This window comes from Aplysia californica, unplaced genomic scaffold, assembly GCF_000002075.1.
Source record: "Aplysia californica isolate F4 #8 unplaced genomic scaffold, AplCal3.0 scaffold00386, whole genome shotgun sequence".
Taxonomy (NCBI): Eukaryota; Metazoa; Mollusca; class Gastropoda; order Aplysiida; family Aplysiidae; genus Aplysia; species Aplysia californica.
In genome coordinates this window covers 668,310-679,776 of record NW_004797656.1, presented here as the reverse complement: position 1 = coordinate 679,776, position 11,467 = coordinate 668,310, and the positions used below count along the sequence as shown (strand labels likewise).

Below are 11,467 nucleotides of genomic sequence, written 5' to 3'. Positions count from 1 at the left end.
GGGGGCAGAAACTTATTATAGGGCCCAAGTAAAAGAAAAACGTGGGCGAAACGGGAAAACCCATTTTGCGACTTTCTGCGAACTGGTACTTGACTTACAAAGCCTGAGGCAAACTGGTATCGGCACATAGCGAAAACAGGACTGCTTCCGCCGGTGTGTAAACACGTCAAAAACAGCAGCAGAAGTTTTAAGTTGTGTGAGTGTTATAATGTGTACAATGTGTTCTGCTGTTAGCATTAGATCTAGATCTAGGTATTCAACATCTGTTATAGTTTTCTTTGTAATGTGTGTAGATCTATATATTTCTAATATTGCACTTTCAGTCTGAATGTTTATATATTGAATTGTTGCATACTAGATATATACTATAGATCTAGATTTAGAATCTTATTAGACTTAGATTCTAGATAAGCCTAAGCTTAATATTAGAACCGAGAAGTGGTGACGGTCTGATGGTGGAAGTTAGCCGGTGATCTTGAAGTTCCGTTAGTTAAAGTCCACTGTCCATTTGTTTACATCCAGAGAAGAAATCCAGAAGTTTTGATGATCAAATAGACAACACAAAGAACAGGGATGCAACCTAACTGCAAAACTAAAACATTAAATTATGGGCCATGGGCCATGGGCTAAATTTTTACTTTCACTCCCGCACACAGTGCACTGCTTCGGGGGTCAAACTGCAGTACAGTACTGTTTGCTGCCGATCACACATAAAGCCATTTAAACTGTCGCAAATCAATAATTTTTCTAGAAATTTTCAAATCTAACTTGTAAAATATATCAAATTATGGGTTAAAACATCCCCCCCCCGTGACTGTGCCTAACCCCCACATTTTTTTTTACCCCAGTGGGGCAGGCTTCCCTGAAACCCCCCGATTGGTCCAAAGCACGTCTCTAGAACAATCAGATATTTCAAAAACTATTCATTTGCGACGGAAATGAAGCTGATATTCGTGTTCAGCGCATCAATATTTAGTAGAAAATGGACTACTAGTAGCTTTACCTCCAATTATGGTAAAATATTCAGGGGGGCATGCCTCCCTGAACCCCCCTCCCCCTCTATATTTTTATTAGATCAGGGGAGCATGACATCCCCTACTCTTGACTCTTGAGGCCCAAACCGGAAAATATTAATTGGGGGGTGCGAACTGCCGAAAAAAACACATTCTTTGCTTGAATTTTGATTCCAACAAACGAAACTACAAAATACCCCGAATTTGTCCTTTGTAACCATCACGAGTTTGTAATTTATGCATGTTCCATATTGAACTCTGTCACTAATAATGGAAGGACTTCCGTTGTAACAGTAACAAGCGACCACCCCTTTCCTGAAAAGGGGAGCCCTGGAATCAACCCACCAGAGAAGATCAGATGCAAAGTGATTCGCAATAGTCAATTAAACTGGACAGAATACTTGAACTCCTATAAAGTTAATAATACAGTATTCTCCGCCAAAGTTCCCACTGCTTACGATCCCGGTTCGATACCGCTGTTTGACAAAAACAGAATTTTTACTATACAAAAGTCACCCTCTGATTTACTTTGAAGGTGTACATTCAGCTAAGGTCCCGCATTTCAGATCATAATTTACAGAACAAAAACCCTGGTGGGCAGAGCCGATCAACCCAGAGTGAAAAGTTGAGATCATTGAACTACTCATTGCGTTAAAGATCAGCCACTCTTGTGAATGTGATCACATATATTTATAAGCGTTGCAAAACTCGATAAAACGGTACAATGTTTGCCCCAGATGGGCTCATACCGAGGTGTGAGCTGACCAACGCATTTGTTTTCCCCAAACGTCGCACTCGTATCTGAGCTCTCCGCCTAAATTTACATCACTTCGCTCCAGGCAGGATCACATCAAACTGTGAACTCTTCCCTGAACATTGAAGCAGTTGTCTCTACTCCCGAATATGTGGGACAGACTGAATTTTAATTGGTTTGGTCACAACATATGGGGCGTAACGACAAAGGCGGGGGTAGCCTACTCGTTCAAACAAGGAAAGCTGTAAATTTTGGACAGGTAAAGAAGTGCAACTGGATAAACGTAGATCTTGAGTTTGAGACTCATGATAGGATAACAAGGGAAAATGGCATGCCTCATACTACTGTGATTGGTCATCAAGGTTGACCACTCTTTGTTCGCCATATGTCATACCTCACCCAGGGGTCATGTCAGTTCATTTTAGAGTGAAGGGAGACCATTTTACCAGCTGTGGACCATAATATGGGTCACCGTATATTCCTCCCTTGGTGCGTGGGCTAAGATCCCGTTCACCTAAGATCCCACATTTTCTTTGCTCCCGAGCACCAGGATCTTAAGCAGGGATTACTGTATATATATATAGCTTTTTGCTAGAGCTTTCATGGTTGCGTTCCTGACAACCTCACTAGGCTCTATTCCTGTCGTAGTTTTTCCTCATCTTATAGTTTCAGAAACCTCTTCCCCTTTGCCAAAGTAACACAGGTGTCCGTTTTCGAATCGATCACAATGTAATTATCCACAGGCTTTGGCTTAAAGGTCTCTTTGTCAATCTTTCTAGGTCTCTAGTCCAATTGAAGATTTGCAAGCTAGATTAGAGTTGTTGAAAAAAAATAACAGAATATCAAATCTGCGTTCATTCGGTGTCATAATTAAGTGTAAGTGGAATTTGCATCATTTTTCAATTTCTCAAATCTGGTTGGTCAGATTAGGAAATCAGGCTAGTCAGGATACCCTTAATCAGATAGAAATCAGTTCAATTTTTTACCGTGGAATTAATTACGCTTTGATGCGTACATCTAGACCGAAAAGTTGTAGGTGAAGAATTGATACTGATACCGATTCCCGCGATTGCTACGGCAGAAAGAAGTAACAATTACTCTTTATACAAGCCAACAGCTCTGTAATGAGTCTATTATTGTTAATATTTTAATGTACGCTTTATTTTTTATGATGGCTTGTCAATATGTTTTGGAAAGTGAAGATACTATGGTTGTTGTACCTAACTTTTGTCTAGTTTTCTTCAGGTATAATTCTGAAATCTTATCTTTTTATTTGTATTGCATTTCTTCCTTGACAGTGTATGACAAAACATGTCTAAACCAGAACTACGGCGCAGACAGCGCGGGGCTTTAAATCCTTTGAAGAAGGAGAATGATGACAAAGATGCGAACTGGCCTTATGCACATGGACGGATGGATCCCTATGCTAAAGCTATTGGCATATCTGTCCTTGTCATCACCACTTCCCTGATATGCTACTTCCGCTACCAGCAGCATCTCCGCGATCTGGTCATCTCCCCTCTTGATTCCCCCTTCATCATTAATGAAAACAATTCATTACCAAGTGTGAATCCGGACAGGTTTTGGGGAACATACAGGTAATATTAGCAACTGAATGAAAGCAAATGAACTATAGTTTTCAATATGATATTATAAGTTTGTTTATAGCTTTCATTTTCATTGCAATGTGAAAATGTCAAACATTAATCTTGGTTTTACTTTATTTGTTGACCATGAAGAATGTTAAAAATAAAAATCTGGCAAGAGTATACATGTGAGCTATGAGCATGAATGTCTGTAGAATCTTTCCAGAAAAGCTGTTCCAACACACATAAAGAGTTTTTGAAGAGGCATAAGACAATAGTGAAATAGGGTCAACTAAATTAAATTGCAGTCTATTTGTAACAGGTTTGGGCTCTTTTTAGTATTATAATTGTGTCTATCTGTTTATTAGGAAATACATAAATATTTTATCCTGCTTATTCTTTGTAAATTGTAATTTTGCTGTATTTTACTAATATTTTATTTCTGTTCATGACTCTGCTTTCCCAAGAACTATTCTATACTGATCCTTGTGCTGTATGATATGCTTTTGAACTCATAACAAACAAACTCATAATGAGGCTTGGCTTTTGTTTCTCTTACAGACCTCATACTTACTTTGGCATGAAAACTCGCAGTAAGACGTCTCCTGTGTTTGGATTGATGTGGATGACTCAGCTGACCAATCGAATGCCTCCCCCTCTTCGACACTGGTGTAACCAGGGTGATGAACTTGAAGGATATGTTTGGAAAATGCACGATGGTCGTAGTTTTGGAAGCCAGGAGATTCAGGAGAAATCTTACACAGTAGAGACCGACTTCGTGAAGAGGCCAGGTGGGCAACATGGGGGAGACTGGTCTGCCAGGATTAAGTTTGTGCCAAAGGTGAGGTAGCTAAAGATGGTTTAGCCTCTGCATAAGAAGCAAAATGGTTTGAGGAAGAACTTGAGGTCCAATTAAAGCAGTTTGTGGCTTTGTTAACTTTTGAAGTAAAATTTCAAGGACAGCTGCTTTCTAGTTTAAATAATACAGCCACAGGATAATTTCCTACTGGGACTTTGAAGTACCATCTTATCTTATATTATATTATCTTATCTTATCTGATCTTGTCTTGTCTGAATACACTATCACAGCTGGTAATGGCCTAATGCCCACTGTGTCAGTTATTGTGGAATTGGCTGTAACTGCAACAGACTAGTAGGTATTGTTTAGTAAAAGTCATCAATATATTCATGTATCAAGCCCCATCCTATTGAAGATGCTGTCTGAAATACTGTAAGATACTACAGTCTTCACAAAAAGTTATGGACCAGTCAGGATAATAGGTAGTATTTTCCAAAAATCTTTTTTTTTTTTAAGTGATCAGATTTACTGTGTAAAATTCTGTAGCAAGACTTACGGGTCAGTAGTGAATACGGTAACCACTGTGTGGGTGGCACTTGCACGTCATGCGGCATGCTTGGTGCGTGTGAAAATCTGCAATTTCAGCAAAACTGGACCGAGTTTCAAATGTCAGTGAGCGATACCCGGGGCTTTCTGCATGGCTTATAAACAAGATGCACGTGGAAGAGTGCACCTCTGGCTACGAACTGTGCTCTCTTGTCTGCTTGCATAAGCCTCCGTTTCAGCTCTGTTTTACAGTATCACCACGACAAGCCACATGCCACCGTGTGACAAAAGTTGAATGATTTCGACAGGACCTGGGCAATTGCCTGGCTACAGGATGAAGTTGGCGTACGCGAAGTGTCTCGCAGACTTCAGGTATCACACTCCACCATCATACGGCTGAGGCAGCGGTTTGTGGTGACAGGAAGAGTCCAGGAGCGGCGCAGCACGGGTCGTCCCAAGAAAACGACAACAAGAGAGGACCGCTAGATCCAATGCCAAGCCATACAGCAGCAGACTAGCTCTGCCAGCGTCCTCAGGCGACGTCTGCAAGCTGCCACCTACACCACTGTCAGTTCGCAGACATTATGTAATCGCCTTCCTGACGTCAGCCTTTGTGCGCGTCGTCCTGTCAGAAAACCTAAGCTGACCTAGAACCAGCGAGCCAACCGTCAAATCTGGTGCCCTGCACACCAGAGGTGGACACGTGCCCAATGGACAGAGGTCTTGTTCACTGATGAATCTCGGTTCTGTCTGACACCCAGTGATGGCCGAACCCGCATCTGGAGGCGTCCATAGGAGCAGCTTGCTGCCAATGCAGTTCAAGAAGTGGTCCCGTTTGGAGGCAGCTCCATTATGGTTTGGGGGGGTATCAGCAGGCATCACAGAACCCCTCTTTACCGTGTCCACGGTATCCTGACAGGGCAGCGGTATCTGCAGGAGATCCTTCGACCTCTGGTTGTCCTGACGCTGCAGCAGATTGGGCCTGCTGTTGTCCTTCATGACGACAACGCCACGCCACACAGGTCCAGGGCTGTCAACGCCTTCGTGCAGCAGACGGGGATTACCCGTATGGTTTGGCCAGCCAACAGTCCAGACCTCGATCCTGTTGAACATTTGTGGGCTGAGCTTGATCTGAGAGTTCGGGAGAACCACCCTTTGCCCGCCAACTGACAGCAGCTGCTTGGATGGCTTTAACAAGAATGGAACAACATTCCCCAGACCTTTCAGGCATGCCTGATCGACTCTATGCGCCAGCGTTGCATTGACTGCCTTGCCGCGAATGGTGGGCACACGCGCTTCTGACAATTCCATTGACATTCACGAACTGAAACTGGTTGTTTTCTTTGATATTGCTGAGACATTTTGAGACCCTTTCTTTTGTGATTTTTCGAATTTGAGGGTAGGTCCCTTTTGAGCGCTGGAAATTACGCATTTTGGTTTCGATTATGATGAAATTTCTTTTTTGCACTTATCATAAATGGATTGATGAATTAAACGCATGTCAAAGAAGGAATAATTTGATTTACTGGTTTTTATTTTGCTTGCTCTTTTGCAAGTGGCCCTTAACATTTTGTGAAGATTGTGAGTGAGACTTCCGAATGGGTATATGAAACTGAATTCTTCTTGTCTGCTGATTTATTATATCTTGTTTTTGACCAGAAGTTTTAATTTTTTCTTCTCCTTGCACTCCTTGGTGAAAAACTAAGTGGCGATTATGATGATATTGGGTCCCGTGATGAAAATGAAAAGGATGTTGTTTTGATTATCTGCTATTTCTTTTTCTCTCCAGAATCCCAAGGTCCCTGTTGTTGTTTCCAGTTTCTTTTACGCTGCTCTGGAGGAAAACAATGGCAAACTGGAACCAATGTTAACCAAGGGAAAATTAAATTCAATACAAGGCTCCCATGAAGACCTCGGAGATTTTGAGCTTTTATTCCCTAGCAGTGATGCCAGCCCTGCAGAGTCTCAACGAGACAGCTATCTAGTGACACACGCTCGGCAGCTAGATCAACTAACGGATGTACTTACAGGTGGATTGAAGGTGGAGGCTTGGGACAGGGCTCGGACCATGCCTTTCTTCAACTTGGCAGGCCGCAAGGTGCCGCGAGATGTGCCTGGGCCGAACTTTGTGGTGAAGCAAGTGACGGCACAGCTGCCGTTCACCATGGAAGTTGTGTTTCAGTCAGACAGCGTTTCCGACAGAAGTGCTCCGCTGATGGGAGATGTGTTCACTTCTGAACTTGCTGCAAGAACTGAGAATTTTAATGAGAAGTTTGAGTCTACCTTTGAATTAAAGAAAAAAGGTTACAAGGAGCGTGAGATCGCCTTTGCCAAAGCAGCTTTGGGTAACATGGTAGGTGGAATAGGTTATTTCTATGGCTCCTCCCTGGTCCAATCTAAGTATAACAAGGAGCCTGTGAACTACTGGCAGGCCCCTCTGTACAGCGCTGTACCTTCCAGACCCTTTTTTCCTAGAGGTTTTCTCTGGGACGAGGGATTCCACAACCTGCTGATCAGCTTGTGGGATGCAGAGATCTCCAAAGACATTATTGGCCATTGGATGGACCTCATGAATGTGGAAGGCTGGATACCCAGGGAGCAGATTTTGGGTGTAGAAGCCAGAGCAAAAGTGCCAGCAGAGTTTGTGGTACAGAGAAATACAAATGCTAACCCTCCCACATTTTTCCTTCCCTTAAAATCTTTGATCAAGTCCATGATTCAAAGTTCCACCCCAGCTGACAAAGCATACCTCAGTGCTCTGTACCCACGTCTCAAAACGTGGTTTAATTACTACAATGACAGCCAGGCAGGCAAGTTGCCATTCACCTACCGCTGGCACGGGCGTGACCCAACACTAGTCAAACAGCTGAATCCACTGACGCTGACCTCTGGGCTCGATGACTACCCACGAGCGTCGCACCCGACAGATGACGAGAGGCATATCGACCTACGGTGCTGGATGGCTCTAGCATCGGGTGTTATGGCGGACATTGCACGCACCCTGGGCAAAGAGTCACGGGAGTACGAGGCCACTCATCGGCTGCTGTCCGACAACAAGCTTCTGGATGAGTTACACTGGTCAAGCAAAGGCTTGCAGTACAGCGACTATGGTCTGCACACTGATAAAGGTTTGTGTTCTCCTTTCAAACAACAGCTATCGGAGATAGTTATTTTTTTGTCCTGTGGCCTTTTCTCAGATGCAATATATTAATGATCGTATTTGTATCGGACAAACATTGGCTATGAGAAGGTGAGTAAGTAAATGCCATGATATTTTAACCCCAGGAAGATACAGAGAGAAAATTTTCCTATTTTAATGATAATTTTTTAACATTAAGTTGTTATACTTTTAGCTTTTGTCAGCTATTCTAGTACCCCCCAGGATGTCCTTGAGGGTGGCATACATACTCCGGACCCACTCTTCTCACATTAAGTTTAGTATCTTGGATGGTGATTAATTTTCATAATGCATCCTGCTTTTCAAGAAAGTTTGACGGTTCTTTCAGTGATCACTTGAAAGTTGTGTATTTGAAATAGAAACTTAATGGTACTCTCAGTAAAAAGACCATATCAGTTTTTTCCCTTTCATACTCTCTCGAACTGTAATAATAAGGTGACCTGTCCTAATCTTAGCTGAACAGATATTTTGTCCTTTAAAACTATGTGGTTTATTTTCAAAGGTAGGACAATACAAGCTCACAGTTTGCCGCTCTGGTGGTATTAAAAAAATGCTCTTGGTTTTTGTGGAATCTACAAAGTCGGACTGGGTTACTTGCTCATAGAATTATGTTTAATCCACCAATTATTTTTTTCCTTTTCAAGTTTACTTGTTTTGTCTTTTTCACATTTGGAGAGTAAAGAAAATGTATTGTTAAACAAAGGACAAAGAATAACGTTTATCTGTATGATAAAATATTATATGAAACTTTGGAAAAAAATCATCTTTCTATTGAACTAAAAACTAGACCCTCGTAAGTTGTGGGTGAGAGTGAAATGCAAATGTAGGGGATTTTTTAAATTTCAGTGGAAGAGATAAATAATATTATTTCCTTAGAAAGCACACCAGTAATATTATGACAAAAGTTTGTCCAATATTGTTTTTAAATCTATCAATTTAAATTCATGACTTATCTATTCCATTTGGCAGCCAAGTTGGAGAAGCCTAAGCCACCAGTCAACCTTCATCCAGGCCAACGTCCACCACAGATGGACACTGACAAGGTTCGTGTGGTGCAGGTAGAGCCTACATCAGGCTACGTCAATGCGCTTGGCTACGTCAGTCTGTTCCCATTTTTGTTGAAAATTGTTGACGCAGACTCCCCCAAGCTGAACCAGATTTTGTCTGACATCAAGAATCCGCAGCGTCTGTGGACTGACTTTGGTCTGCGGTCGCTCAGCCGCAGCTCCAAGTTCTACGGCCGTTTCAATACGGAGCATGACCCTCCATACTGGCGTGGGGCCGTGTGGATCAACATGAATTATCTGGCCCTGTCAGCGCTACACCATTACAGCTCTGTCTCTGGACCGTACCAGTCGGAGGCCAAGTCTGTGTACGATAGCCTGCGCAGCAACATTGTGAGCAACATGCTGCGAGAGTTTTACCGCACAGGCTACATCTGGGAAAACTACAACGACAAGACTGGAGAGGGAAAGGGCTCCCACCCGTTCACTGGCTGGTCTGCTCTGGTTGTTCTCATGATGGCAGAGAAGTACTAGGCTTTTAAATGTTGCTTTTATAGAGGCAACAGTTCAAAATGAGACTTATACATGATTGCTAAAAGGACATTTGATTCAGGAATTATCCTACGATGTTTTGTTGGAATCTATCACATATATATCAGAAATACAACTGTTTCTATGCACAAAAATGAACTCTTGTTTTTAAAAATCTTTAACTACTCAGATTTGATAATTGTGTATTATTAGTAAAGACTGTTTACGTCATACTTTTGAAGTAGGTCAGCTGCGTTTAGCATTTTCTCAAAACTTTTTCTTTTTTCAATGGTGACCCAACATTGGTCAAGGAATATCATACAGCTATGTGATTAAGGAAAATGTTTAGTTTTTAACCTCTCATCGAAAGAGCTGTTTTGTTGAGGCATGATTGTTATTTTTGGGTCCAGTTCCATTGGTAGTCTCATTTTGAGTTGTTGCAAGACATACAGTAACCAAGGTGGACCAGCGATTTCCTTTCCCGACGAGGTGAATTTCATGCTTACCACATGCATTGTAGACACTTTCAGTAATTACGTCCGTCCTTATTTTGGTAAAAGGTATTGAGTACAGCTGTGTTGTTGTAGTCCACCTGAACACAAAGACACGGTAATTTTTGTTTTATGTTATGATTTAAAACCAGATTTGTCAGAAACCAGTGCATGAACGCCTGCAGCATGGTTTTGTTTCCATGTTTTAATTGTCAATCAGTTTGTTCTGCAGAAAGCTTTCCTTACAGTCCAAGAAGCTTTTAGTTGTGATTTTTAGGGGGAGGGGGAGGTTCATTAATTTCAAGATTGCATTTTTTAATATTGATGCCAAAGATTTTTTAACAGATTATTAAAGTTGTGGTTTATTATATATATGAATACCGTTGGGGAAAAACTGTGATCAGAGTAAATTTCTTTGATATTCAGAGTTATACCTCTTAAGTAATATGAACCTGAACTTCTCACGTTCATACATAAAGGCAATAGCCAATACTCAATCTTTGGCTTTGGTTAAAGTAGTCAAACACCATGGATTTATTGTAAGACAGATTACTCAGCTGTGTGAGTGCTCATTTCCATCCACATGTTTATTGTCCCGTTGGTAGAATGACTGCTATCTGAAAAGGTATATTTGAATATTTGATCAGAGATGAGAATATTTGAAATTATGTCAGTTTACTTGAATTATTTTGTGAAATGCACATGTTTTTTCCTCTTGAGTAAATGCACCATCTACACCTATTGTACAACTATGTGGTTCATGATCAGACCTTGCAAAACTTTGGTTTAGAATCTCGGGCTTGACAAGTTGGCTTGACTGCCAAGTGGAAGGTAGCCCTGTCCGTGGGTCTGTTTAGGACAATGGAAGTACAATGTAATCCTCTCATTGCTCTCTCCTTAGTATGTAGCAAATATTTATGTTGGTCCATAACTTTTTTCTGTCACTGGTAAGAAGCCCGAGAGATTTCGTCTCAATAGCAAAATTGGTTGACACACTTGCCTTGCGCACAGAAGTAAAGATTTTGAATTAAATTGCATTGGAATTTTTCTGCCTTTGAAAGTTAAGGTTGAAGTTCAGATTTCGAATTAGATTGCTTTGGAATTTTTCCCTCATAGAGACACTTTCCCTTTCAGTCTGGTAGCCGTACATTGAAACATTTTTGTCTTGGAACTGACATAAATTGTGTCTAGAAGGGCACTGAACTTCACTTTTTAAGACATGAATTATACTTGGAGCCAGAGAGTCTGGCCGTGTTTGTGATGAGAACTTTAGGCTGAAAGTCTCATTTTCAATTTTTACAGAGAAGTATGAATGGATACTTTTGGCTTAAAATGAGGGTAAATGTGAACACAAATAATTCTTAAGGGGTAAGGGCACGGGTGCAGCAAGGGAAACTAGATATGAGATTCTTCTATTACAGTTTTGATTTCTTGCTCTTCTGCCCCAAGAATACTAGTACAGAGCAGTTGTTAACAGAGTTGAGTCCCCTTCCCCACTGCACTGTGCTTCCCTATTTTGTTAGGACTAAACAGATGCCATTCATTCTCTTTAATTCTAATCTTTT

At 41.4% G+C, this 11,467-nt stretch overlaps 1 protein-coding gene across 2 annotated transcripts; it reads left to right on the top strand.

Moving 5' to 3' along the window:
• Positions 1-118: 118 nt before the first annotated feature.
• LOC101849785 (mannosyl-oligosaccharide glucosidase) lies at positions 119-10,538 on the top strand. 2 transcript variants are annotated; one of them, XM_013085558.2, is made up of 5 exons: positions 119-196; positions 3,066-3,365; positions 3,915-4,194; positions 6,488-7,826; positions 8,846-10,538. In XM_013085558.2, the coding sequence occupies exons 2-5, from the start codon at positions 3,079-3,081 to the stop codon at positions 9,412-9,414; spliced, it is 2,475 nt and encodes an 824-aa protein (XP_012941012.1). In that variant the 5' UTR covers positions 119-196; positions 3,066-3,078; the 3' UTR covers positions 9,415-10,538. The 2 variants fall into 2 exon arrangements, with proteins under 2 accessions (XP_012941012.1, XP_035827048.1); XM_035971155.1 differs by having other exon boundaries at positions 185-252.
• The last annotated feature ends 929 nt before the right edge of the window (positions 10,539-11,467 follow it).

What these genes read in the sequence shown, in the direction of transcription:
- LOC101849785 (XM_013085558.2), top strand. Translation starts at nt 3,079, where the DNA reads ATGTCTAAACCAGAACTACGGCGCAGACAGCGCGGGGCTTTAAATCCT. An exon ending in AGGTTTTGGGGAACATACAG is followed by an intron (nt 3,366 to 3,914) that starts GTAATATTAGCA and finishes TTTCTCTTACAG; the next exon opens with ACCTCATACTTACTTTGGCA. An exon ending in GGATTAAGTTTGTGCCAAAG is followed by an intron (nt 4,195 to 6,487) that starts GTGAGGTAGCTA and finishes TTTTCTCTCCAG; the next exon opens with AATCCCAAGGTCCCTGTTGT.